At 41.8% G+C, this 23,997-nt stretch overlaps 2 protein-coding genes across 3 annotated transcripts in view; one reads left to right on the forward strand and one right to left on the reverse strand.

Annotated features, from left to right (window-relative positions):
- cnbd1 (cyclic nucleotide binding domain containing 1) overlaps nucleotides 1-3,512 on the reverse strand; it is a 52,677-nt gene extending 49,165 nt beyond the window's left edge. For both annotated transcript variants that reach the window (XM_029626656.2, XM_029626655.2), the window contains exons 1-3: nucleotides 3,379-3,512; nucleotides 2,962-3,040; nucleotides 2,571-2,687 (exon numbers count right to left, since the gene is read on the reverse strand). In XM_029626656.2, coding sequence (XP_029482516.2) covers nucleotides 2,571-2,687; nucleotides 2,962-3,040; nucleotides 3,379-3,412 — 230 coding nt within the window. In that variant the 5' untranslated portion in view covers nucleotides 3,413-3,512. The remainder of the gene's footprint in view (nucleotides 1-2,570; nucleotides 2,688-2,961; nucleotides 3,041-3,378) is intronic.
- A 6,168-nt stretch (nucleotides 3,513-9,680) lies between these two features.
- The window catches only part of LOC115105080 (cyclic nucleotide-gated cation channel beta-3-like), a 31,254-nt gene continuing 16,937 nt past the window's right edge, over nucleotides 9,681-23,997 (forward strand). The window contains exons 1-10 of the mRNA XM_029626657.2: nucleotides 9,681-10,032; nucleotides 10,678-10,735; nucleotides 11,439-11,610; nucleotides 19,371-19,531; nucleotides 19,794-20,096; nucleotides 20,344-20,552; nucleotides 21,068-21,118; nucleotides 21,290-21,376; nucleotides 21,645-21,709; nucleotides 23,644-23,766. Coding sequence (XP_029482517.2) covers nucleotides 9,844-10,032; nucleotides 10,678-10,735; nucleotides 11,439-11,610; nucleotides 19,371-19,531; nucleotides 19,794-20,096; nucleotides 20,344-20,552; nucleotides 21,068-21,118; nucleotides 21,290-21,376; nucleotides 21,645-21,709; nucleotides 23,644-23,766 — 1,418 coding nt within the window. The 5' untranslated portion in view covers nucleotides 9,681-9,843. The remainder of the gene's footprint in view (nucleotides 10,033-10,677; nucleotides 10,736-11,438; nucleotides 11,611-19,370; nucleotides 19,532-19,793; nucleotides 20,097-20,343; nucleotides 20,553-21,067; nucleotides 21,119-21,289; nucleotides 21,377-21,644; nucleotides 21,710-23,643; nucleotides 23,767-23,997) is intronic.

The following is a 23,997-nucleotide window of genomic DNA, read 5'->3' on the forward strand; positions in this document are numbered from 1 at the left end:
TCCTCCATTTGCAGCAATTACAGCCTTGCAGACCTTTGACATTCTAGTTGTCAATTTGTTGAGGTAATCTGAAGAGATTTAACCCCATGCTTCCTGAAGCACCTCCCACAACTTGGATTGGCTTGATGTGCACTTCTTACGTACCATACGGTCAAGCTGCTCCCACAACAGCTCAATAGGGTTGAGATCCGGTGACTGTGCTGGCTCTCCCTTACTGCTTCGGTGACTGCTTCTTCCCGAAATAGTTCTTGCATAGTCAGGAGCTGTACTTTGGGTCATTGTCCTGTTGTAGGAGGAAATTGGCTCCAATTAAGCGCCGTCCACAGGGTATGGCATGGCGTTGAAAAATGGAATGATAGCCTTCCTTCTTCAAGATCCATTTTACCCTGTACAAATCTCCCACTTTTACCACCAAAGCACCCCCAGACCATCACATTGCCTCCACCATACTTGACAGATGGCATCAAGCACTCCTTCAGCATCTTTTCTGCGTCTCACGAAAGTTCTTCTTTGTGATCGGAACACCTAAAAACTTAGAATAGTCTGTCCATAACACTTTTCAACAATCGTCCTCTGTCCCGTGTCTGTGTTCTTTTGCCTATCTTTTCTTTTTATTGGCCAGTCTGAGATATGGCTTTTTGTGGCAACTCTGCCTAGAAGGCCAGCATCCCGGAGTCGCTGAGACTGGTGTTTTGTGGGTACTATTTAATGAAGCTGCCAGTTGAGGACTTGTGAGGTGTCTGTTTCTCAAACTAGACACTCTAATGTACTTGTCCTCTTGCTCAGTTGTGCACTGAGGCCTCCCACTCCTCTTTCTATTCTGGTTAGAACCCGTTTGCGCTGTTCTGTGAAGGGATCTTCAGTTTCTTGACAATTTCTCATAGCCTTCATTTCTCAGAACAAGAATAGACTGACGGGTTTCAAAGGAAAGTTCTTTGTTTCTGGCCATTTTGAGCCTGTAATCGAACCCACAAATGCTGATGCTCCAGATACTCAACTAGTCTAAAGAAGGCCAGTTTTATTGCTTCTTTAACAGTTTTAAGCTGTGCTAACATAATTGCAAAAGCATTTTCTAATGATCAATTAGTCTTTTAAAATGATAAACTTGGATTAGCTAACACAACGTACCATTGGAACACAGGAGTGATGGTTGCTGATAATGGGCCTCTGTACGCCTATGTAGATATTCCATTAGAAATCAGCCATTTCCAGCTACAATAGTCATTTACAACATTAACAATGTCTACACTGTATTTCTGATCAATTTGATGTTATTTTAATGCACAAGAAATGTGCTTTTCTTTCAAAAACAAGGACATTTTGAAGTGACCCCAAACTTTTGAACGGTAGTGTAAATATAAAGAATATTGGCACCCAAAATGAGTACCGGCACCGGCATTCTCATGGCAAGGCCTTTTCAAGCGGCCTAACCCCGACTGAGAGCGGATCTATATTCACGGCAATTAAAGCTGTGACTCATATGTCACTGCCCACCAGAACAGTAATTTCTACAGTAGCTGAAAGTAGTGCTTCCTTTCTTTCCATTGTAACACATGATGTATTACTCAATGCATCTGTCTCTCTGTGAGTGGGTTTGTTGTTGTGTTGTCAAACCCTGTTTGATTGACAGGTTTCACTATTGTGCGTCACTCCACTCCAGGGCACTTAGTAAAAACAGCCCACGCTGCTTTTCACTTGTTTACCTTTTTTTTCTTGCTTAAACGTTTGTCAAAGTTAAAGTAAAATGTTATGAATATATATTTTTTTATATTGTTCTTCTTCCACTATGGAGAGGTCTATTTCTTAAACGTTCTGTGAATTCATTACAGTGCAAAGCAAGATCTACATGCACTTAGCTTTCTGGCTTAGGGAGTGAGTGAGAGCTTTGGTGAAAAGGTCCGCAGCTCGAACTCTGAGCTTAATCAGTTTAATGGATGAGATGGAGAGATCTAATGACCGCCCTCCTTGCATCAGTAAACATTGGAAAGGTATAAAATAGTGGTGCGTCTGCACTCTTCACCCCCTCGCCTCTCTCTCTCCATTTGGTTATTTACTAGATGGAGAAACAATTTCTTTTTTTAACTGGATGCTACTGAAAGCATCCCCCTCTACTTAGGTTCATAAACATGTAGCCTCATAAGACGTGGAAAACCTCAATCATTTCTTGCGACACTAGTCTGGCTTTGAAAACAATTAGCTACGAACATCTGCTGGTATCTAGAAAAAGCACAGTGCACAGAAAGGCAGTCATCCCATTTTCTTCCACACAAACTTCTATGGGCGGTTTTCCAGACACGGATTAAGCCTAGTCTTGGACTAAAAACTATTTCCGATGAAGATTTCCCATTGAATTTGTCTTTTAGTCCAGGACTAGGCTTAATCTGTGTCCGGGAAACCACTCCTACTGTTAAATTGACCAATTTCTTATGTTAACTCTTTATTTAAAATAATGATCCGTGAGAACTGTATGCTGCTATCTGGCTGTCCGTGATTCATTTATAAAAGTAGTCTACCCAGAAGAGGACATCGGTTTTGCATAGGGTGTTGTTGTCTAGCTGTAAGATACTTACACTTTGCTATCTGTCTGGAAAGGGTTCCGGGCAACCATTTTCTTTGGCAGGAGAAATATATTTCGATAGGAGGTCATGAAATCGTTATGGGCCTCTTCAGTTGATCGGTATCTGTTGCTGTAAAAACAAGTTTATTAAAGGAGTAAAACACCCAACTGATTAAATGTGATGATGTGATTTAGAGTGCAAGAGCTATTCTGAATCATGATGAATTTTTTTTAAAGTGCCCATGGTAGCCTACGATATTGATATTGTAGGCATCTGTTGGTATTTTAGAAACCACCACATTAAATACAGGTCTCCGATGTACACTGTCACTGACTGATATGAATAAACTGAAACTGAAAGAAGCTTAACTCATAAAAGGTGGAGTAGAGAGTCATATGCCTACCTGTCTCTGAGTCTAAGCCCGTGGATTCTGCACAAAGCCTTCAAATTAGTGTAATCTATCCCCAGGATTTTCTGATCATCTGATGAGAGACATGAATAGAGGTTGGCGTAATAAATGTGACACTCAATAAATCAACAGCAACTTCACTTGGCAGGCAGTTGATCCATTTTTTTGTAGTTAGCTCCGAAAATATTTCTTAGAAGGTCAAACTTTTTTTTTCAAGGTCACCACCACATTGTTGTAGGAATCACGTGATGCTACACCTACAGTAAGTAGCTAACTAGCTACAAAGTGTAATTTTTGTGCGCACAATGTATCAACATGATACCTCTATGAAGTTAGCTGCCGATGCTAGCATGATAGCTAACTACTGCAACATTTTTTCTCTTTTGACCACCTGAAAGAAGCAAAACATACCCTTGCGCTGCAAACTAGAGGGATGAAGCTGCATTTCACTCGGGATAAAATAATATAATTGGGGTAAAGAAAAGAAAGAAAACAAAATAACAAAATACCCCTGACAACCCACAGCCCAGTGTCCCCCAAGCTTTGAAAAGATACTACTGACATTTGTTTGGCTAGTTTCCTCTCGCCATGGTAACACCCTCACAGGTTGGAACAGCCTGGTCTAAGACTAGACGTAACATAGTAAACGGAAATTGGGTATTATTATGATATGTAACGTTTGGTATGGTTACATAAGACAGATGGTTACTTAAGGCAACCCAAAGGTTGCAAGTTGGAATATCATCACGGACAACTTTAGCATTTTAGGTAATTAGCTACTTTGCAACTACGTAGCATGTTAGCTAACTCTTCCCCTAAACCTAACCTTAACTCTTTTAGATAATCCTTCCCCAAGCCATAACCATTTCAGCTAACCCTTCTCATAACCATTTAACATAACTCCTAAACTTAACCCTAATCATTGACCCTAACCTCCTAGCTAACGTTAGCTACGTAGCTAGAATTTGTAACATGTCATACATTTTGAATATTAAAATAAAATAAAATTGTATTTGTCACATGCGCCGAATACAATAGGTGTAGACCTTACAGTGAAATGCTAACTTACAAACCCTTAACCAACAATGCTTTGAAAAAGTGTTCACTAAAAAATTTAAAATAAAAGTAACAAATAATTAAACAGCAGCAGTAAAATAACAATAGCAAGGCTATATACAGGGGTACCGGTACAGAATCAATGTGCGGGGGCACCGGTTAGTCAAGGTCAAGGTAATTGAGGTAATATGTACATGTTGTACATGTAGGTAGAGTCAAAGTGACTATGCGTAGATAATAAACAGAGAATAGCAGCAGCGTAAAAGAGGGGTCTGGGTAGCCCTTTGATTAGCTGTTCAGGAGTCTTATAGCTTTGGGGTAGAAGCTGTTAAGAAGTATTTTGGACCTAGACTTGGCACTCCGGTACCGCTTGCCGTGCGGTAGCAGAGAGAATAGTCTATGACTAGGGTGGCTGGAGTCTTTGAACATTTTTAGGACCTTCCTTTGGCACCGCCTGGTATAGAGTTCCTGGATGGCAGGAAGCTTAGCCCCAGTGAAGTACTGGGCCGTACACACTACCCTCTGTAGTGCCTTGCGGTCAGAGGCCGAGCAGTTTCAATACCAGGCAGTGATGCAACCAGTCAGCTCTCGGTGGTGCAGCTGTAGAACCTTTTGAAGTCTCCTGAGGGGGAATAGGCTTTGTTGTGCCCTCTTCACGACTGTCTTAATATGTTTGGACCATGATAGTTTGTTGGTGATGTGGACACCAAGGAACTTGAAGCTCTCAAAGTGCCCCACTGCAGCCCTGCCGATGAGAATTAGGGTGTGCTCGGTCCTCCTTTTCCTGTAGTCCACAATTATCTCCTTTGTCTTGGTCACATTGAGGGAGAGGTTGTTCTCCTGGCACCACACGGCCAGGTCTCTCACCTCTTCCCTATATGCTGTCTCATCATTGTTGGTGACCCTGTTATGTCATCAGAAAAATGTATGATGGTGTTGGAGTCGTACCTGGCCATGCAGTCATGAGTGAACAGGGAGTACAGGAAGGGACTGAGCACACACCCATGAGGGGCCCCCATGTTGAGGATGTGTTGTCACCTACCCTTACCACCTGGGGGGCGGCCCATCAGGAGGTCCAGGATCCAGTTACAGAGGGAGGTGTTTAGTCCCAGGTTCCTTAGCTTAGTGATGAGCTTTGAGGGCACTATGGTGTTGAATGCTGAACTGTAGTCAATAAATAGCATTCTCACATAGGTGTTCATTTTGTCCCGGTGGGAAAGGGCAGTGTTGAGTGCAATAGAGATTGCATCATCTGTGGTTCTGTTGGTGCGGTATGCAAATTAGAGTGGGTCTAGGGTTCTGGGAAAATGGTGTTGATGTGAGCCATGACCAGCCTTTCAAAGCACTTCATGGCTACATGAAGACTACGGGTCAGTAGTCATTTAGGCAGGTTACCTTAGTGTTCTTTGGCATAGGGACTATGGTGGTCGGCATGAAACATGTTGGTATTACAGACTCAGTCAGGGACAGGTTGAAAATGTCAGTGAAGACACTTGCCAGTTGGTCAGTGCATGCTCGGAGTACACGTCCTGGTAATCTGTCTGACCCTACGGCCCTGTGAATGTTGACCTGTTTAAAGGTTTTACTTACATCGGCTACGGAGTGCGTGATCCCAAAGTCGCCCGGAACAGCTGATACTCGCATGCATGCTTCGGTATTACTTGCCTTGAAGCGAGCATAGAGGTAATTTGGCTCGTCTGGTAGTTTCATGTCACTGGGCAGCTCGCGGCTGTGCTTCCCTTTGTCGTCTGTAAAAGTTTGCAAGCCCTGCCAGATCCGACGAGCATCGGAGCCGGTGTAGTACGATGATTCAATCTTAGTCCTGTATTGCCGCTTTGTCTGTTTGATGGTTCGTCGGAGGGCATAGCGGGATTTCTAATACGCTTCCGGGTTAGAGTCCCGCTCCTTTAGCTAAGTGCAGATATTGCCTGTGATCCATAGCTTCTGGTTGGGGTACGTACGGTCACTGTGTGGACGATGTCATCGATGCACTTATTGATGAAGCCATTGAGGAGTGGTGTACTCCTCAATGGCATCGGAAGTGCCCCGGAACATATTCCAGTCTGTGCTAGCAAAACAGTCCTGTAGCTTAGCATCTGCTTCATCTGACCACTTTCTTATTGACCGAGTCACTGGTGCTTCCTGCTAGTTAGTTTTTGCTTGTAAGCAGGAATCAGGAGGATATAATTATGGTTAGATTTGTCAAATGGAGGGTGAGGGAGAGCTTTGTACAAGTCTCTGTGTGTGGAGTATTTGTATTTATTATGGATCCCTATGGATCCCTAATTAAGTCAGTTATACAATTTTAAAAATATTACAATACATTCATTACAGATTTCAGAACACACTAAGTGTGTGCCCTCAGGCCCATACTCCACTACCACATATCTACAATGCAAAATCCATGTGTACATGTGTGTGTATAGTGTGCATGTGTCTGTGCCTATGTTTGTATTACTTCACAGTTCCCGTTGTTCCATAAGGTGTATTTTTACCTGCTTTTAAAATCTGATTCTACTGCTTGCATCAGTTTCCTGATGTGGAATAGAGTTCCATGTATTCATGGCTCTATGTAGCACTGTGCGCCTCCCATAGTGTGTTCTGGACTTGGGGACTTTGAAGAGACCTCTGGTGGCATGTCTTGTGGGGTATGCATGGGTGTCCGAGCTGTGTGCTAGTATTTTAAACAGACAGCTCGGTAACTACAACTTGTCAACATCTATTATAAAAACAATTAATGAGGAAGTCAATCTGTTCCACTTTGAGCCATGAGAGATTGACGTGCATGTCATTAATGTTAGCTCTCTGTGTACTTTTGAGGGCCAGCCGTGCTGCCCTGTTCTGAGCCAACTGCAGTTTTACAAGTTCCTCTTTGTGGCACCTGACCACACAACTGAACAGTAGTCTAGGTGCGACAAAACCAGGGCCTGTAGGACCTGGCTTGTTGATAGTGTTGCTAAGAAGGCAAAGCAGCGCTTTATTGTGGACAAACTTCTCCCCATCTTAGCTACTGTTGTATCAATATGTTTTGACCATGACAGTTTACAATCCAGGATAACTCCAAGCAGTTTAGTCACCTCAACTTGCTCAATTTCCACATTATTCATTAGAAAATGTAGTTGAGGTTTAGGGTTTAGTGAATGATTTGTCCCAAATACAATGCTTATAGTTTTGGAAATATTTAGGACTACTTCCTTGCTACCCATTCCGAAACTAACTGCAGCTATTTGTAAGTGTTACAGTCATTTCAGTTGCTGTAGTAGCTGATGTGTATAGTGTTGAATCATCCGCGTACATAGACACACTCACTGTCTTACCCAAAGCCAGTGGCATGTCGTTAGTAAAGATAGGCCCCTTGCTTTTTTCTAAACAGCTACCCTGGGGAATTCCTGCTTCTACCTGGATTATGTTTAAGAGGCTTTCATTAAAGAACACACACTGTGTTCTGTTAGACAAGTAACTCTTCATCCACATTATAGCAGGGGGTGTAAAGCCATAACATATACGTTTTTCCAGCAGGACAGTATGATCGATAATGTCAAAAGCTGCACTGAAGTCTAACAAGACAGCTCCCACAATAATTTTGTTTGTTTTTCCCTCTGGTTGCACATTTAACATGCTGGTAGAAATAAGGTAAAACGGATTTGAGTTTCCCTGCATTAAAGTCCCTGGCCACTAGGAGCACCGCCTCTGGATGAGTGTTTTCCTGTTTGCTTATGGCCGTATACAGCTCATTGAGTGCGGTCTTAGTGTCAGCATCAGTTTGTGGTGGTATATAGACAGCTTAAAAAAATACAGATGTAAACTCTCTTGGTAAATAGTGTGGTCTACAGCTTATGATGAGATACTCTACCTCAGGTGAGCAAAACCTAGAGACTTCCTTAAATTTTGTGCAGCAGCTGCTGTTTATAAATATACATAGACCGCCACCCCTTGTCTTACCAGAGGCCGCTGTTCTATCCTGCCGAAAAAGCATAAACCCGCCAGCTGTATGTTATTCATGTCGTTGTTCAGCCACGACTTGGTGAAACATAAGATAACACAGTTTTTAATGTCCCGTTGGTAGGATATATACATGATCGTAGTTTGTCTATTTTATTTTAGATTGATTGTACATTTGCTAATAGGACCGAAGGTAAAGGTAGATTACCCTCTCGGTGACGGATCCTTACAAGGTACCCGGACCTTCGTTTACAATAAGTCCGTCTCTTTCTCCTGAGAATGACTTGGATGAGGGCCTTTGTCGGGCGCCTGAAGTAAATCTTTCCCGTCTGTCTCGTTGAAGAAAAAGTATTCCTCCAGTATGGGGTGAGTAATCACTGTCCTGTTATCTAGAAGCTCTTTTTCGGTCATAAGACACGGTGGCGGAAACATTATGTACAAAATAAGTTACAAATATCTCGAAAAAACATACACAATAGCACAATTGGTTACAGGATAGTAAAACGGCATCCATCTCCATCAGCGCCACTATTCCTATGTTGGATGTCAACAAATTAATACATACCATACGAAACGTACCCTATCATACTAAAAGTAGTCTCTCGGATTTACATACAGAATAATATGAAATGCTCTGAGACCAAGTTGCAGCGAACCTTAGGTATTTTTCTTAAAACTGCATTGTTGGTTAAGGGCTTGTAAGTAAGCATTTCACTGTAAGGTCTACAGCTGTTGTATTTGGTGCACAAATACAGTTTGATTTGATTTGACCTCAGCAGTATTTTATGGCAGGTTCTTAGTTCTGGAACCAAACAGTGCATCACAATTCAGTTGAGATGCTTGAACATGGAAGAAAACCCCGCATCCCTTCTAAAACTAAATGCAAAACAATGGCACATTTTATAATAGGCCTACTAAAGTAGCTTACACTACACTACATTACACAATTGGGGGCATACTGTTGGCAGTAACTTGGTTTGAACTTTAAAAGATTTCTTCACTGTAGCATGTTGTATTTGTTTACCTGCGTCACATTCACCTAGGAGACACTAAAGTAATCCCCCAATTGGCAAGTATAGCTTGTGGCTTGTGTGGTTTAATTAAGTAAGTGATATCTAAGTTTATGGGCCAATTGACGCACCGAGCTCCAGTATGCCTGTCTGCCAGTTCTTTATTTACTCTACTGAATGCCTGCCTGGCTGTGGACTATGTAATTGATGGTTCACAAGAAGAATGGACATTATCATAGCTGTGGGAAGTAGGGGTGCTGAGGGTGCTGCAGCACGCCCTGAAAAAAATCAGAATTATTAAAAAATACAAAAATTCACTAAAAGTATTGCACTGGGCGTTTACTAGTCATTTATTAGTGGGTCAATATAGCAGTTCGTAGCGTGGTCGCAAAACAAATTCTGCATATATCATATCGTAGCCAATAGATGTAGGCATAATAACTTAACCTCTGATGAAATACTCTGGGACAACTTCTTGAGTCTGGCAGATAGTCTGTATTGTACTTTCAGTGTTCAGAGATTATCCTGATTCCCACCCCCACCTCGGTGGTGACTTACAAAGCCAATTTGTTCTCATTATGATAGCTAGCAATGGACTTACACACCCTGCCAGGCCGGCCCCTAAAGTGGGGGCTGCTTGCCTCAGAGGAGGTTATTAGTGTTCTGTATTAGTGGGTCTAACAGCATCAGAGGCCTAATTCTATCAGAGGTCCGCAGGTTATGGGGACAGCAACCTAGAGGACTGTATAGCTGAGCATGACATAGAGAGACAGAGAGAGAAGAGAACAGAAGGGAAAGGCTTGGAGGGGAACTCACTACCACCACCTCTGTCCACAGCTGAGTCTGTTAGCTACCCAGCTATACAGCCATGTTTGGCAAATTGAAGAGGATGTTTATCCCCCAACCCCCAGCAGCCCCGGTCTCTGCTCCAGCCCCGGCCTCTGCCTCAGCCGCGGCCTCTGCCCCAGCCGCGGTCTCTTCCCCAACCGCGGCCCCTGCCCCAGCCGCGGCCCCTATTCCAGCCCCGGCCACAGACCCAGCTCCTGCACCTGCTAAGGTAAGATACCACTGGTTCATCCCAATACTGTAGCAGCATTAGGCTAATACACTGTGTTATGTGCAGCATACTAACAACATATTGTAGGCTAGTGTAGCTGAATGATTATCCCTGTCCAATGATGTTTGGACAAAGTAATGCTTATGTTAATAATGGTTATCACAAAAGACATTTGTGCACTATTTTTTTTATCCTGTCTTTTTCATTTCTGTTTTCTCGTCACATTTTGTAAGGACCAACAATGTCTAACATTCAGAAACATCAAGCAACTTCATTTTGCATTATCACGTTTTTGCTATGAGATTTGCACTCTGGATTCCAACGCTTTACTTGTAGCAATCAATTCTTCTCCATTCTCCATGTGTTTCTATTCTTCAGGCAAAATAACTATTGAATCATGATTGTTGTTTTTTTTCTTTCATTTGTCCCATATCAGTTGTTCATTACTTAAAGGCACATTCAAATTCATTGCATTATGATTAGACCTTCATTTGAAACTGTCTATCACGAGTAGTGTTTTGTTGCTGAATGGTAGATCTACTCCCTCTGTTGGAAAGTGTCTCCGAAATTAAAATGTCCTCTAATCACAATGACTTGAATAATGAAGATGAGAGTTTGACTTTGAGGCAATGTTACTCATCTCAGCAGGAACATAAGCCTGCAGATAAAGAAAATGGGGCCAAGAAAGAGGATAAACCAGCAGGTAAAGAGTCTTGACTGTTGGCTCATTCCTGCTGCTTCTCATTGCTTAGAGCTAGCTCCTGAATGTTTTGGATCGTGTTTATGCTTGATTAAATATAGTTTGAGCTTTTCTACTGTCCCTGTAAGGCAAGCTGTTACTGACAAGGTACAAGTAAACAAAAACACAACTTATTTCAAAATGTTGGCTGTTGTCCTGTATGTTTTACTTTACTGTGAGGCTGAGGTGCGGGCATGTCTTGGCTGGTTAGCTATTGTAGTTGGATATAGACAGCTCAACTGTCTGCTTATACTTTAAGTGGAGCAGCGAGGTGAGCAAGAAGTTAAAGCTATGCAGGTCAATGGTCACATTGGTTCATCTGCATTAATGCATTAGCGTCCAGTCTGTTACTGTAGCAGATGGCCAAGATTCACAAGACTGGTTACAGAGAAGCTCCCCCCCTCCCCCCTCCCCCATGTCCCCCATCTCCTTTCTGTTGTGACCATGCAGGAAACTACTTAGGAAGCTCCTCACAAAGGCTCATACACCCCAACATTTCATGTCTAGATGTTTCTGTGGCAGATTAAATAGTTGATAGTTATTTTATGGATTTCTCTTATTAAATAAAGACAACAGAATGCCTCTTAGACCTGGTATATATTGTTTGTTTCTCTGGTTTTTCCTTGTACACCTTGATTGAAACTGCCATCCCCGCCGGTCTTCGCAGAGCCTGCACATAACCCAGCCCCGGCCTCAGCCACTTCCCCAGCATCAGCTGCGGCTCCAGCTGCAGCCCCAGCCACTACCCCAGCCCCGGCCACTGCCCCAGCATCTGCTGCGGCTCCAGCTGCAGCCCCAGCCGCTACCCCAGCCAACCCTGGCCAGGAGGAAGCAGAGGGGTAAGTGCAGTACCTTGTGTTCATTCTACATTAGTCTCTCCCGACACTTATAGCTGGAGATTTGGTTATGGCTTTGGTAACTCTCCATAGAAGGCTCTCTTCAACTTCCAACACTGGCACTTACAGGACGTATAGTAAATATTGAAAACACCCTTAAGGAGAAGAGTGTGAGTGAAAGTAACCTACTCACCTTTTCTTGAACCACACAATGGGAGGTTGACCGAATTTGAACCCCTTCCAAAGTGGCCACCTCCCAAGAGATCTTAACACCAAATCAGTATCAAATTAATAATCTAATCAAGGCTGACACAGAGAGTGGAGAAGATCTCTCAGTCCGTGTGAGACAAACACAGGCGTGATCTACAGGATCTATATCCCACAGCAAAGAAACATGCAGATTAAAGGAGAGAGAGAGGAGCTGAAACGAGATAAGAAGATTAGCTGATCGAAGCTCACTGGAGCTGCTTACGGTTAGCGAGGCTATGAAACAAAAAAAATGAAAACAAATCCAGTATTAACGTCATGGTGATCCCTTTAGCCAAGGGGATTCCTTTAGTCATGGTGATCCCTTTAGTCATGTTGATGCAACTGCAGTTTGACAGTTCGTCAGTAGCTGAACAAGTTCATTTGTAGTTCTAGCCTACACTGTGTGATGACTGAGTGTGTTTTTGCAGAAAATTAAGGCCTATATAAAAATAGATATGGAACACTTGGCTACAGGGGCAGTAGAAAAGTATGAATAGAGTTAAGGTAAAAATAAATAATAATAATACCATGGCTTTGCACACCAATATTGCTTGTTAAAGGGTAATCCACTCAAAAACTATTTTTTGGTATTTCTTTCATTATACCACTGTTCAGTCCTAAAATGTTTTGCATGTCAGCAGTCAAGTTTTCAAGAAATTGGACTTTCAATAAGCATGTGGCGGTGACATTTGGTTCTTGAAAGTCCAATATCTTGAAAACTTGACTGCTGACACACAAAACATGTTGGGACTGTATCAACAGTGGACAAAGGAAAAATAACCAAATATCAGTTTTGGGTGTCATTTCACTTTAAAGCCAAACCCAAAATGTTGCATTTTATACTGATCAAAAATATAAAAACACAACAAGAGATCGCTATGTGCACAGGTAAGTTCAGGGATATTGTCTCTGCGTATTGAAACAGGTCAGATCAGGGATATTGCCTCTGCGTATTGAAACAGGTCAGATCAGGGAAATTGTCTCTGTGAATTGAAACAGGTCAAATCAGGGATATTGTCTCTGCGTAATGAAACAGGTTGGTATTGTGGTGAAATGGAAGAGGAAAGACTATATAATTATTGTGACCTCGAAGAAATAGAGAATGAAATACATTTTTATCCTCTATTGCCCTTTCTACCATGATATACACTTGCTCTTATTCCAGAAAGCACACAAGATAAACCCTGGCATTATGTGGCGTCTACCATATGAATCTTCTCTTTGTGTCAGACTGGGTTCAAGTGACTTCTGTTTCTTTTTTCTGTATTTATTGGTCTGTATATGGTATGTATGTATATACAGTGGGGAGAACAATTATGTGATACACTGCCAATTTTGCAGGTTTTCCTACTTACAAAGCATGTAGAGGTCTGTAATTTTTATCATAGGTACACTTCAACTGTGAGAGACGGAATCTAAAAGAAAAATCCAGAAAATCACATTGTATGATTTTTAAGTAATTAATTAGCATTTTATTGCATGACATAAGTATTTGATCACCTACCAACCAGTAAGAATTCCGGCTCTCACAGACCTGTTAGTTTTTCTTTAAGAAGCCCTCCTGTTCTCCACTCATTACCTGTATTAACTGCACCTGTTTGAACTCGTTACCTGTATAAAAGACAATTGTCCACACACTGAATCAAACAGACTACAACCTCTCCACAATGGCCAAGACCAGAGAGCTGTGTAAGGACATCAGGGTTAAAATTGTAGACCTGCACAAGGCTGGGATGGGCTACAGGACAATAGGCAAGCAGCTTGGTGAGAAAGCAACAACTGTTGGCGCAATTATTAGAAAATGGAAGAAGTTCAAGATGACGGTCAATCACCCTCGGTCTGGGGCTCCATGCAAGATCTCACCTCGTGGGGCATCAATGATCATGAGGAAGGTGAGGGATCAGCCCAGAACTACACGGCAGGACCTGGTCAATGACCTGAAGAGAGCTGGGACCACAGTCTCAAAGAAAACCATTAGTAACACACTACGCCGTCATGGATTAAAATCCTGCAGCGCATGCAAGGTCCCCCTGCTCAAGCCAGCGCATGTCCAGGCCCGTCTGAAGTTTGCCAATGACCATCTGGATGATCCAGAGGAGGAATGGGAGAAGGTCATGTGGTCTGATGAGACAAAAATAGAGCTTTTTGGTCTAAACTCCACTCGCCGTGTTTGGAGGAAGAAGAAGGATGAGTACAACCCCAAGAACATCATCCCTACCGTGAAGCATGGAGGTGGAAACATCATTCTTTGGGGATGCTTTCCTGCAAAGGGGACAGGACGACTGCACCGTATTGAGGGGAGGATGGATGGGGCCATGTATCGCAAGATCTTGGCCAACAACCTCCTTCCCTCAGTAAGAGCATTGAAGATGGGTCGTGGCTGGGTCTTACAGCATGACAACAACCCGAAACACACAGCCAGGGCAACTAAGGAGTGGCTCCGTAAGAAGCATCTCAAGGTCCTGGAGTGGCCTAGCCAGTCTCCAGACCTGAACCCAATATAACATCTTTGGAGGGAGAAAAAGAAAGTCTATATTGCCCAGCGACAGCCCCGAAACCTGAAGGATCTGGAGAAGGTCTGTATGGAGGAGTGGGCCAAAATCCCTGCTGCAGTGTGTGCAAACCTGGTCAAGAACTACAGGAAACGTATGATCTCTGTAATTGCAAACAAAGGTTTCTGTACCAATTATTAAGTTCTGCTTTTCTGATGTATCAAATACTTATGTCATGCAATATAATGCAAATGAATTACTTAAAAATCATACATGTGATTTTCTGGATTTTTGATTTAGATTCCGTCTCTCATAGTTGAAGTGTACCTATGATAAAAATTACAGACCTCTACATGCTTTGTAAGTAGGAAAACCTGCAAATATTGGCAGTGTATCAAATACTTGTTCTCCCCTAAAAAAATATTTAGTCAGACACCAAATGTGCAATTTCTCCCACTTAAAAATATGAGAGAGGCCTGTAATTTTCATCATAGGTACACTTCAACTAAAAAATCCAGAAAATCACATTGTAGCATTTTTTATGAATTTATTTGCAAATTATGGTGGAAAATAAGTATTTGGTCAATAACAAAAGTTTATCTCAATACTTTGTTATATACCCTTTGTTGGCAATGACAGAGGTCAAACGTTTTCTGTAAGTCTTCACAAGGTTTTCACACACTGTTGCTGGTATTTTGGCCCATTCCTCCATGCAGATCTCATCTAGAGCAGTGATGTTTTGGGGCTGTTGCTGGGCAACACAGACTTTCAACTCCTTCCAAAGATTTTCTATGGGGTTGAGATCTGGAGACTGACTAGGCCACTCCAGGACCTTGAAATGCTTCTTACAAAGCCACTCCTTCGGTGTGTTTGGGATCATTGTCATGCTGAAAGACCCAACCACGTTTCATCTTCAATGCCCTTGCTGATGGAAGGAGGTTTTCACTCAAAATCTCACGATACATGGCCCCATTCATTATTTCCTTTACACGGATCAGTTGTCCTGGTCCCTTTGCAGAAAAACAGCCCCAAAGCATGATGTTTCCACCCCCATGCTTCACAGTAGGTATGGATGCAACTCAGCATTCTTTGTCCTCCAAACACGACGAGTTGAGTTTTTACCAAAAAGTTATATTTTGGTTTCATCTGAACATATGGCATTCTCCCAATATTCTTCTGGATCATCCAAATGCTCTCTAGCAAACTTCAGACGGGCCTGGACATGTACTGGCTTAAGCAGGGGGACACATCTGACACTGCAGGATTTGAGTCCCTGGCAGCGTAGTGTGTTACTGATGGTAGGCTTTGTTACTTTGGTCCCAGCTATCTGCAGGTCATTCACTAGGTCCCCCCGTGTGGTTCTGGGATTTTTGCTCACCGTTCTTGTGATCATTTTGACCCCACGGGGTGAGATCTTGCGTGGAGCCCCCAGATCGAGGGAGATTATCAGTGTTCTTGTATGTCTTCCATTTCCTAATAATTGCTCCCACAGTTGATTTCTTCAAACCAAGCTGCTTACCTATTGCAGATTCAGTCTTCCCAGCCTGGTGCAGGTCTACAATTTTGTTTCTGGTGTCCTTTGACAGCTCTTTGGACTTGGCCATAGTGGAGTTTGGAGTGTGACTGTTTGAGGTTGTGGACAGGTGTCTTTTATAACAAGTTCAAACAGGTGCCATTAATACAGGTAACGAGTGGAGGACAGAGGAGCCTCTTAAAGAAGAAGTTACAGGTCTGTGAGAGCCAGAAATCTTGCTTGTTTGTAGGTGACCAAATACTTATTTTCCACCATAAATTGCAAATAAATTCATTAAAAATCCTACAATGTGATATTCTGGATTTTTTCCCCCTCATTTTGTCTGTCATAGTTGAAGTGTACCTATGATGAAAATTACAGGCCTCTCTCATCTTTTTAAGTGGGAGAACTTGCACAATTGGTGGCTGACTAAATACTTTTTTGCCCCACTGTATGTATGTATGTATGTATGTACTGTATGTATATTATTGTACTGCTCTAGGGATGTAGTTATTGTTTGGATAACCTTATTTACTATTATGTATTGATGTATTGTATTTTTCTGTAATGCAGCGAATGCCAGGAGGAAATATTATCATTTAATTCCCATAGTGAATCATTGTAATGTTTGTTCATGTGTCAATTAATCCCTTAAGGGATGGGTTGCCAATTGTTGATTTGACACGAAAATAAAATGTCCTTCATTTATTCATTCATGCAACAATTCCAGCCGCACCAATGTGTCGGAGGAAACACCTTACACCTGGCGACCGTGTCAGCGTGCACTGTGCCCGGCCCGCCACAGGAGTTGCTAGTGCGCGATGAGACAAGGATATCCCTGCCGGCTAAACCCTTCCTAACCCGGACGACGCTGGGCCAATTGTGTGCCGCCCCATAGGCCTCCCGGTCGCGGCCGGCTGCTACAGAGCCTGGGCTCGAACCCAGAATCTCTAGTGGCACAGTTAGCACTGCGATGCAGTGCCTTAGACCACTGTGCCACTCGGGAGGCCCAGAACTGGCACATTTTCAACTTCTAGGAATTATGTACAGATCCTTGTGACATGGGGCTGTGCATTATCATGTTGAAACATGAGGTGATGGTTGCAGATGAATGGCATGATAATGGGCCTCGGCATCTCATCACGATATCTCTGTACATTCAAATTGCCATCAATATAATGCCATTGTGTTTGTTGTCCGTAGCTTATACCTGCCCATACCCTAACCCAGGGGTGGGCAACCTTTTGGCTCAATGGCTACATTGAGTTTTTGAAACCAAGTGAAGGGAGACGTACTATATGCGTGACAAAACATGTGAAGCCTTTATTCATTTGCAAATTGACACAGAACTACTAGTGTACTGTAGGTGTACAAATGCTTGCAGAACAATTATACCCTTGCACCATCACTACCCTTGTTTTTAGTGAACAGATTTCACAACATTTATATAATTTATAACTACAAAGACACAGTCAAAAACACATACAGATCCTGCATCTCTACCCTTGTAAAGTACAATCTTAGTCACAATATGCAAACTTAAAAATGGATATACTGTACATTTCATGACTGGAGACATGCAACATGTAATAGCAGATGTGTAAAAAAAAAAAACGAATTTCAAATTTGAGTGAAACATTTGGTAAGGACATCCGTTTCATTTGGAATGGTCTGTTTTTTAAAGCATATTAAGGCACAATTCTTATCTCCACCGTGAGCCATATTTACAGTTATCCAATCACCTCAGCCCAAATCTGACTGATTAGTTATTACCTGTATCCAAGTGCATTGCTGGATCATTCTCACTGCATAACCATCACCATGAAAAAGCGTAATCCTTGCCTACCCCGGTCACGGTTATTCAAGTCTTAAGTATGAACAATGGGTCTGGTCACCTCTCTTGGCATTGGCATCAAAGTCTGGTGTCATCATTGATGTCGAGATTCTCAGAACAGCTGACAAGTGGTCATTTGTTCAATTTGACCTGTGACGGGATTTGTTGAAATTCATGACCGAGAACATTTGTTCACACACATATGTGGACCTGAATGAAACAAGCCTCCTTAGGGCGTGTTTCATATTGTTGCCGTTTTGTAGCCCTACCTCCAAAACACTGTCACGTTGGATGTCGATGAGCTCCAATTGTGTGTCTGGTGGTGCTTTCTCACTGTCGAAAGACAGGGGGCATGAAACATGCTTCAGCTCAGTCTCAGTCTTGGTGAAGTCTGAGAAGCGGTGGAGAAACTCAGCATGCAGGTCGATCAAAGTGCTACTGTATGTCTCAGTGCGGCCCTGCGATGTGGGCTGTTCAGTACGGCCAGTGTCGGAAAATGAGCAAGAGACCGGCTGCTCATTTGTCCGGAGTACAACATAAGCATTGAATGCTTTCACGTCGGAATACAGTTCATGCACAAAAACACAATTTGCCTGCAGTTCCACATTTAGATTGTTCAGGTGCCCAAATATGTCCACGCCGAAAGCAAAGTCGCCCAGCCAGTCTGTGTCTTTCAACTCGGACAAGTTGTCAGGAATATACCCATCTCCTCTGTTGAATCTTGTTATGTTCATACAAATATTTACACATTTTAAGTTTGCTGAAAATAAATGCAGTTGACAGTGAGAGGACGTTTCTTTTTTTTTGCTGAGTTTTATATATATATATATATATATTCTTTAGAATATTTCTTCCACTTTGACAGAGTATTTTGTGTAAATCATTGACAAAAAAAACGACTTAAATCCATTTTAATCCCACTTTGTAACACAACAAAATGTGGAAAATGTCAAGGGGTGTGAATACTTCCTGAAGTCGCTGTCATTTAGAATGTTTACAAAAATAAAGCAATGTCATTGTTCTCATATTACTCTGTAGGCTACTGAACTATTCAAAGCTTCATCCGACATATCACCATACTGTACATCTGCCTGTAGTTATTGAAATCAACCTGCAGGGGGGGTTTGTTTGTTGTTATATAGTGGCGGAGACAACTGCAGGCAAGGTTCTGACAGATTGGTGGCAAGGACACGCACAGGAAACACCCACATCAAACCACACCCCCAAGCCAACTCATGGTAGGCACAGGTTGAACAATGAGATCAGTTAATAACATCTTTTGCTTCTGTCATGGCCATCAGCATTTCTTGAGGAGCAAGCCAAAAAAGGCCAAATCAGCAGGTGCAGTTCCCTTTTAAAGCATGGGTGTAATGTGGTATTTTTTCCAGCAGAGGGGACACTTTATTCGTTTATAGTGTTTCACCAACATATACAGTTGAAATTGAGCAAAACTGAGATAATGTCTGAGGTCCCAGATCTGTTTGTGCTCTGGCATGAGTTGGCACAAAATGACTGCCACTCAAAACAAAAACTTGAGACAGTGTTGACACAGTTAACTCCCTGAAAGAGCTGTATTTTTAAATAATTCTGCAATAAGGGCAATGTAATCGGGGTCTTATTCTGTGAATCAGTAATGGTGAAACTCACTGTCAAGTGATTTTATTTTCCTTTCCAGAGAAGAAGTTCCCCCTCCTCCACCACCTCCTATAGTGGTAAATAGGTACTCTGATGATCAGCTCCGGGTCATAGTGAAGAGGATGAGAGAGAGAACAGAAATATACAGAGAGAAGCTCATGGACCCACACGCATCCTCACCTGAATTCAGCCCTCCAGTCAGTAAGTTTCCACACTCAAGGTAGTCATAAGAAATAAAGTGGATTCATTGGGAGTCATAAGGGATTCATAAGAGTCATAAGGGATTCAAATACACAGAGGATACACATATTTAGTTTGTTCTTTATTTAGTTGTACCCTGATAACCTGTTAGATATTTGACACAAAACGGTGCTGAAGCTATCTGACTCCTTAGCTATATTTGTGACTATGGGTTATCATAGGATGTAACTTTGTAATGTTTGAATCCTTTATTCTACTCAAGCTCCCATTTATCGAAAAAAGGATTATGAAATATTAATGAACGAGAGGCTAATAAAAGAAGAGCAAGATAGGATAAAGAAAGAAGGGGAAGACTTACAAAAGAAAGAGGCGGCAGAGAAGAAAAAGCAGGAGATGGCGGAGAAGAAAGCGGCAGAGCAAAAAGCGAAAGATGAAGCAAAAGCATTGGAGCCTGTGGTCAAACCAACTGTCGGCCAGGAAGTTGCTGCCTTCCTTGACAGGAGGCTAAAACCCATCGAGGATGCGATGGACTCAGTGCTGCCATCCACCATAGATCCATTCTCAGGTATGCCAACTCTGCTGCTGCTCTGGTAAACTGCTAAGCAACATCTACTGAAATTGTTTTGTAAATAATTGGCCATGCAATACGATGATGTATTGCATGTATGTTACTTTTCAGTGTTTAATGCAGTCATTTTTACATTGATTCATTATGTATCTCACTCTGTCCCCCTCTCTTGTTCTCTCTCTCTCTCCCCCTCCCTCCTCTCTCTCTCTCCTCATACGTTCTCCCTTTCCTCCTCTCTCTGTAGATCGCGCGTACATCGCGTGGCTCACTCTGGTGACTCTGGCCTTCAACTACAACACCTGGTTCATGACGGCTCGTCTGTGTTTCCCCTACCACACCCCAGAGTGGATCCCTTACTGGATAACCATGGACCTTGTGGCTGATTTCATCTATCTCATTGACTCAATCTTCTTCCAGGCCCGCAAGCAGTTCGTCAAAGGAGGGGACGTCGTTGTAAGTCCCTCAGCTCTCCCTCTTTCTCCAGAGGAAGTAGGGCTCCTACTGTCCTTAAACTATGAGGGCATTTTGTGAGTGTTACAGTTTGAACACTTGTGAACAATTAAATATGAAAAATAAAATGGCCAAGATGACAATTCCAGCTCAATTTAAGCATACCTGCATTGCATACGTTTTGCAGTGGGGTATAAATGTCAGTCTTCTCCCGTAGTCCAATGACATCTCATAATTATATGTTAATAAGGTGTTTAGAAAGACCAGATAGACTTCCCCTTCACAGGTAGACCCTTTCAGTCTTCTCCCGTAGTCCAATGACATCTCATAATTATATGTTAATAAGGTGTTTAGAAAGACCAGATAGACTTCCCCTTCACAGGTAGACCCTTTCAGTGTTCCGGTATTCAAAATGAGACTTGTGTGCAGTGGACTGGCAGTAGTTGTGTAAACAGGTATTCTACATTAACATTGCTAAGGTAGATGTGATTTCATCTTTTTAATGTTCTGTCTTTCAGAAAGACAGGATTATAACCAAAGCGTACTACAGAAACTCTGAGAGATTTAAGGTACTTCAAAGATGTAATTGTTTGTTATATAAACTGCAGATAATTTTTCATGGCTTTAACACAAACATCTAACATTTATGTATTTGATTAAAAAACGTTTTTTTCTGTATGTCTTCAAGGCAGGGGCTTCAGAGTTACCACCTACTGTAAATTATTTGTCTCTTTTCTCAGATGGACATGATAGCAATGGCACCCATAGACTTGCTATGCTTCCATTTCGGGTACAAATCCATCTTCAGATTCAATCGAATGATAAAGGTAAAGCATTGTCTGTTATGGTCAACTTATGCAAACTCATCTTATGCTGAAACAAGCATGACTCAACTGTTAACACTGATTCTACTGTTTTATGTTTGCTACTTTTTGATTTTATTTGACAATTTAACTATTTAAAATGCTTAAAATGTACAACAGATACATATACCAAATCCATTCGAGGATAAAACACAATAACGTAAAAAGACTTTCATTGCGGTCCTCTTTTTTTATGCTACTTTTGGGGTGTTGATTTTGAGGTCTTCTTTAGGTGGACACATTCTTTGAGTTCAGTGATCGTCTGGAGAGCCTCATGTCCAAGGCCTACATTTGGAGGTGTGTCACTAACTTTACAACTTACGTATGCCTATGTTTTGCCTAGAATCAATCCTTTATACTGTACCAACTCCAAATATAATGAAATCCGACATGACTGTCAATCAAACAACCAATCAATCAAATACAGTACATTTCTATATTCATTTTTACAGCAACATTTACAGTACCAGTCAAAAGTTTGGACACAACTACTCATTCAAGGGTTTATCTTTGTCTTTACTATTTTCTACATTGTAGAATAATAGTGAAGACATCAAAACTATTAAATAGTTTATATAAAATAGTGTTATATAAAATATATTTTGATTTGTTTTTTGAGGTTCTTCAAAGTAGACAACCTTTGCCTTGATGGCAGCTCTGCACACTCTTGGAATTCTCTCAACCAGCGTCATGAGGTAGTCACCTGGAATGCATTTCAATTAACATGTGTGGCTCTTCAAGTGCAATCGCAAAACCATCAAGCGCTATGATGAAACTGGCTCTCATGAGAACCGCCATAGGAAAGGAAGACCCAGAGTTACCTCTACTACAGAGGATAAGTTCATTAGAGTTAACTGCACCTCAGATTGCAGCCCAAATAAATGCTTCAGAGTTCAAGTAACAGACACATCTCAACATCCACTGTTCAGAGGAGACTGCGTGAATCAGGCCTTCCTGGTTGCCAAGAAACACAAGCAATGGACATTAGACTGGTGGAAATCTGTCCCTTGGTCTGATGAGTCCAAATTTTTGGTTCCAACTGCCTTGTATTTTTGAGACGCAGAGTTGGTGAATGGATGATCTCTGCATGTGTGGTTCTCACCGTGAAGCATGGAGGAGAAGGTGTGATGGTGTGGGAGTGCTTTGCTAGTGACACTGTCAGTGATTTATTTAGAATTCAAAGCACACTTAACCAGCATGGCTTCCACAGCATTCTGCAGTGATACACCATCGCATCTGGTTTGCGCTTAGTGGGATTATCATTTGTTTTTCAACAGGACAAGGACCCAACACACTTCTAAGCTATGTAAGGGCTATTTTTCCAAGAAGGAGAGTGATGGAGTGCTGCATCAGCTGACCTGGCCTCCACAATCACCCAACCTCGACCCAATTGAGATGGTTTGGGATGAGTTGGACCGCGGAGTGAAGGAAAAGCAGTCAACAACTGCTCAGCATATGTGGGTACTCCTTCAAGACCGTTGGAAAAACATTCCTCATGAAGCCGGTTGAGAGAATGCCTAGAGTGTGCAAAGCTGTCATCAAGGCAAAGGGAAAAACTAAAATATAACATACACTACCGTTCAAAAGTTTGGGGTCACTTAGAAATGTCCTTGTTTTTGAAAGAAAAGCATTTTTTTGTCATTCAAAATTGATCAGAAATACAGTGTAGACATTGTTAAAGTTGTAATCAGCACAACATTTTTCAGCTGTGCTAACATAATTTATTTATTAATGATCAATAAGCCTTTTAAAATGATCAACTTGGATTAGCTAACAACATGCCGTTGGAACAAAGGAGTGATGGTTGCTGATAATGGGCCTCTACACCTATATAGATATTTAATTAAAAATCAGCCGCTTCCAGCTACAGTACAGTACAATAGTCATTTACAACATTAACAATGTCTACACTGTATTTCTGATCAATTTGATGTTATTTAAAATGGACAGAAAATGTTATTTTCTTTCAAAAACAAGAAAATAACATATTTTCTTTCAAAAACATTTCTAAGTGACCTCAAACTATTGAATGGTGGTGTATATTTTCATTTGTTTAACCCTATTTTGGTTACTACATGATACCACACGTGTTCATAGTTGAAGTCTTCACTGTTATTCTACAATGTAAAAATAGTACAAATAAAGAAAAACCCTTGAATGAGTAGGTGTGTTCTAACTTTTGACTAGTACTGTATCTTGAAGTGCTATACCCTTGCTTGCTGTGTTACAAGAGTGGTCCGCACCATTGGCTACCTGCTCTTCATGCTCCACCTCAATGCCTGCGCCTACTACGTGGCCTCGGCCTACCAGGGCATCGGCAAGACCACATGGGTCTACACTGGCAAAGGCAGCGCGTATGTACATTACACCAACTCAATTGTATATCTCCCGTTGTCAGTGCACACCTATGCAGAGCTCAAGTTATTGTTCAATTTTAGTTACTGCATGACCGTATCTCCTGTATAACATTAGTCATTTGCGGCTTGTTCATTTGTCATGTACTTATGCACTGTATATCCATGTCAATATTGTAAGGAAGTACTGTTCTAAAGCCATGCATGTTACATGTAGTTGATTATATATAT

The sequence above is a fragment of the Oncorhynchus nerka genome, linkage group LG22, assembly GCF_034236695.1.
Source record: "Oncorhynchus nerka isolate Pitt River linkage group LG22, Oner_Uvic_2.0, whole genome shotgun sequence".
In the NCBI taxonomy this organism is placed as follows: domain Eukaryota; kingdom Metazoa; phylum Chordata; class Actinopteri; order Salmoniformes; family Salmonidae; genus Oncorhynchus; species Oncorhynchus nerka.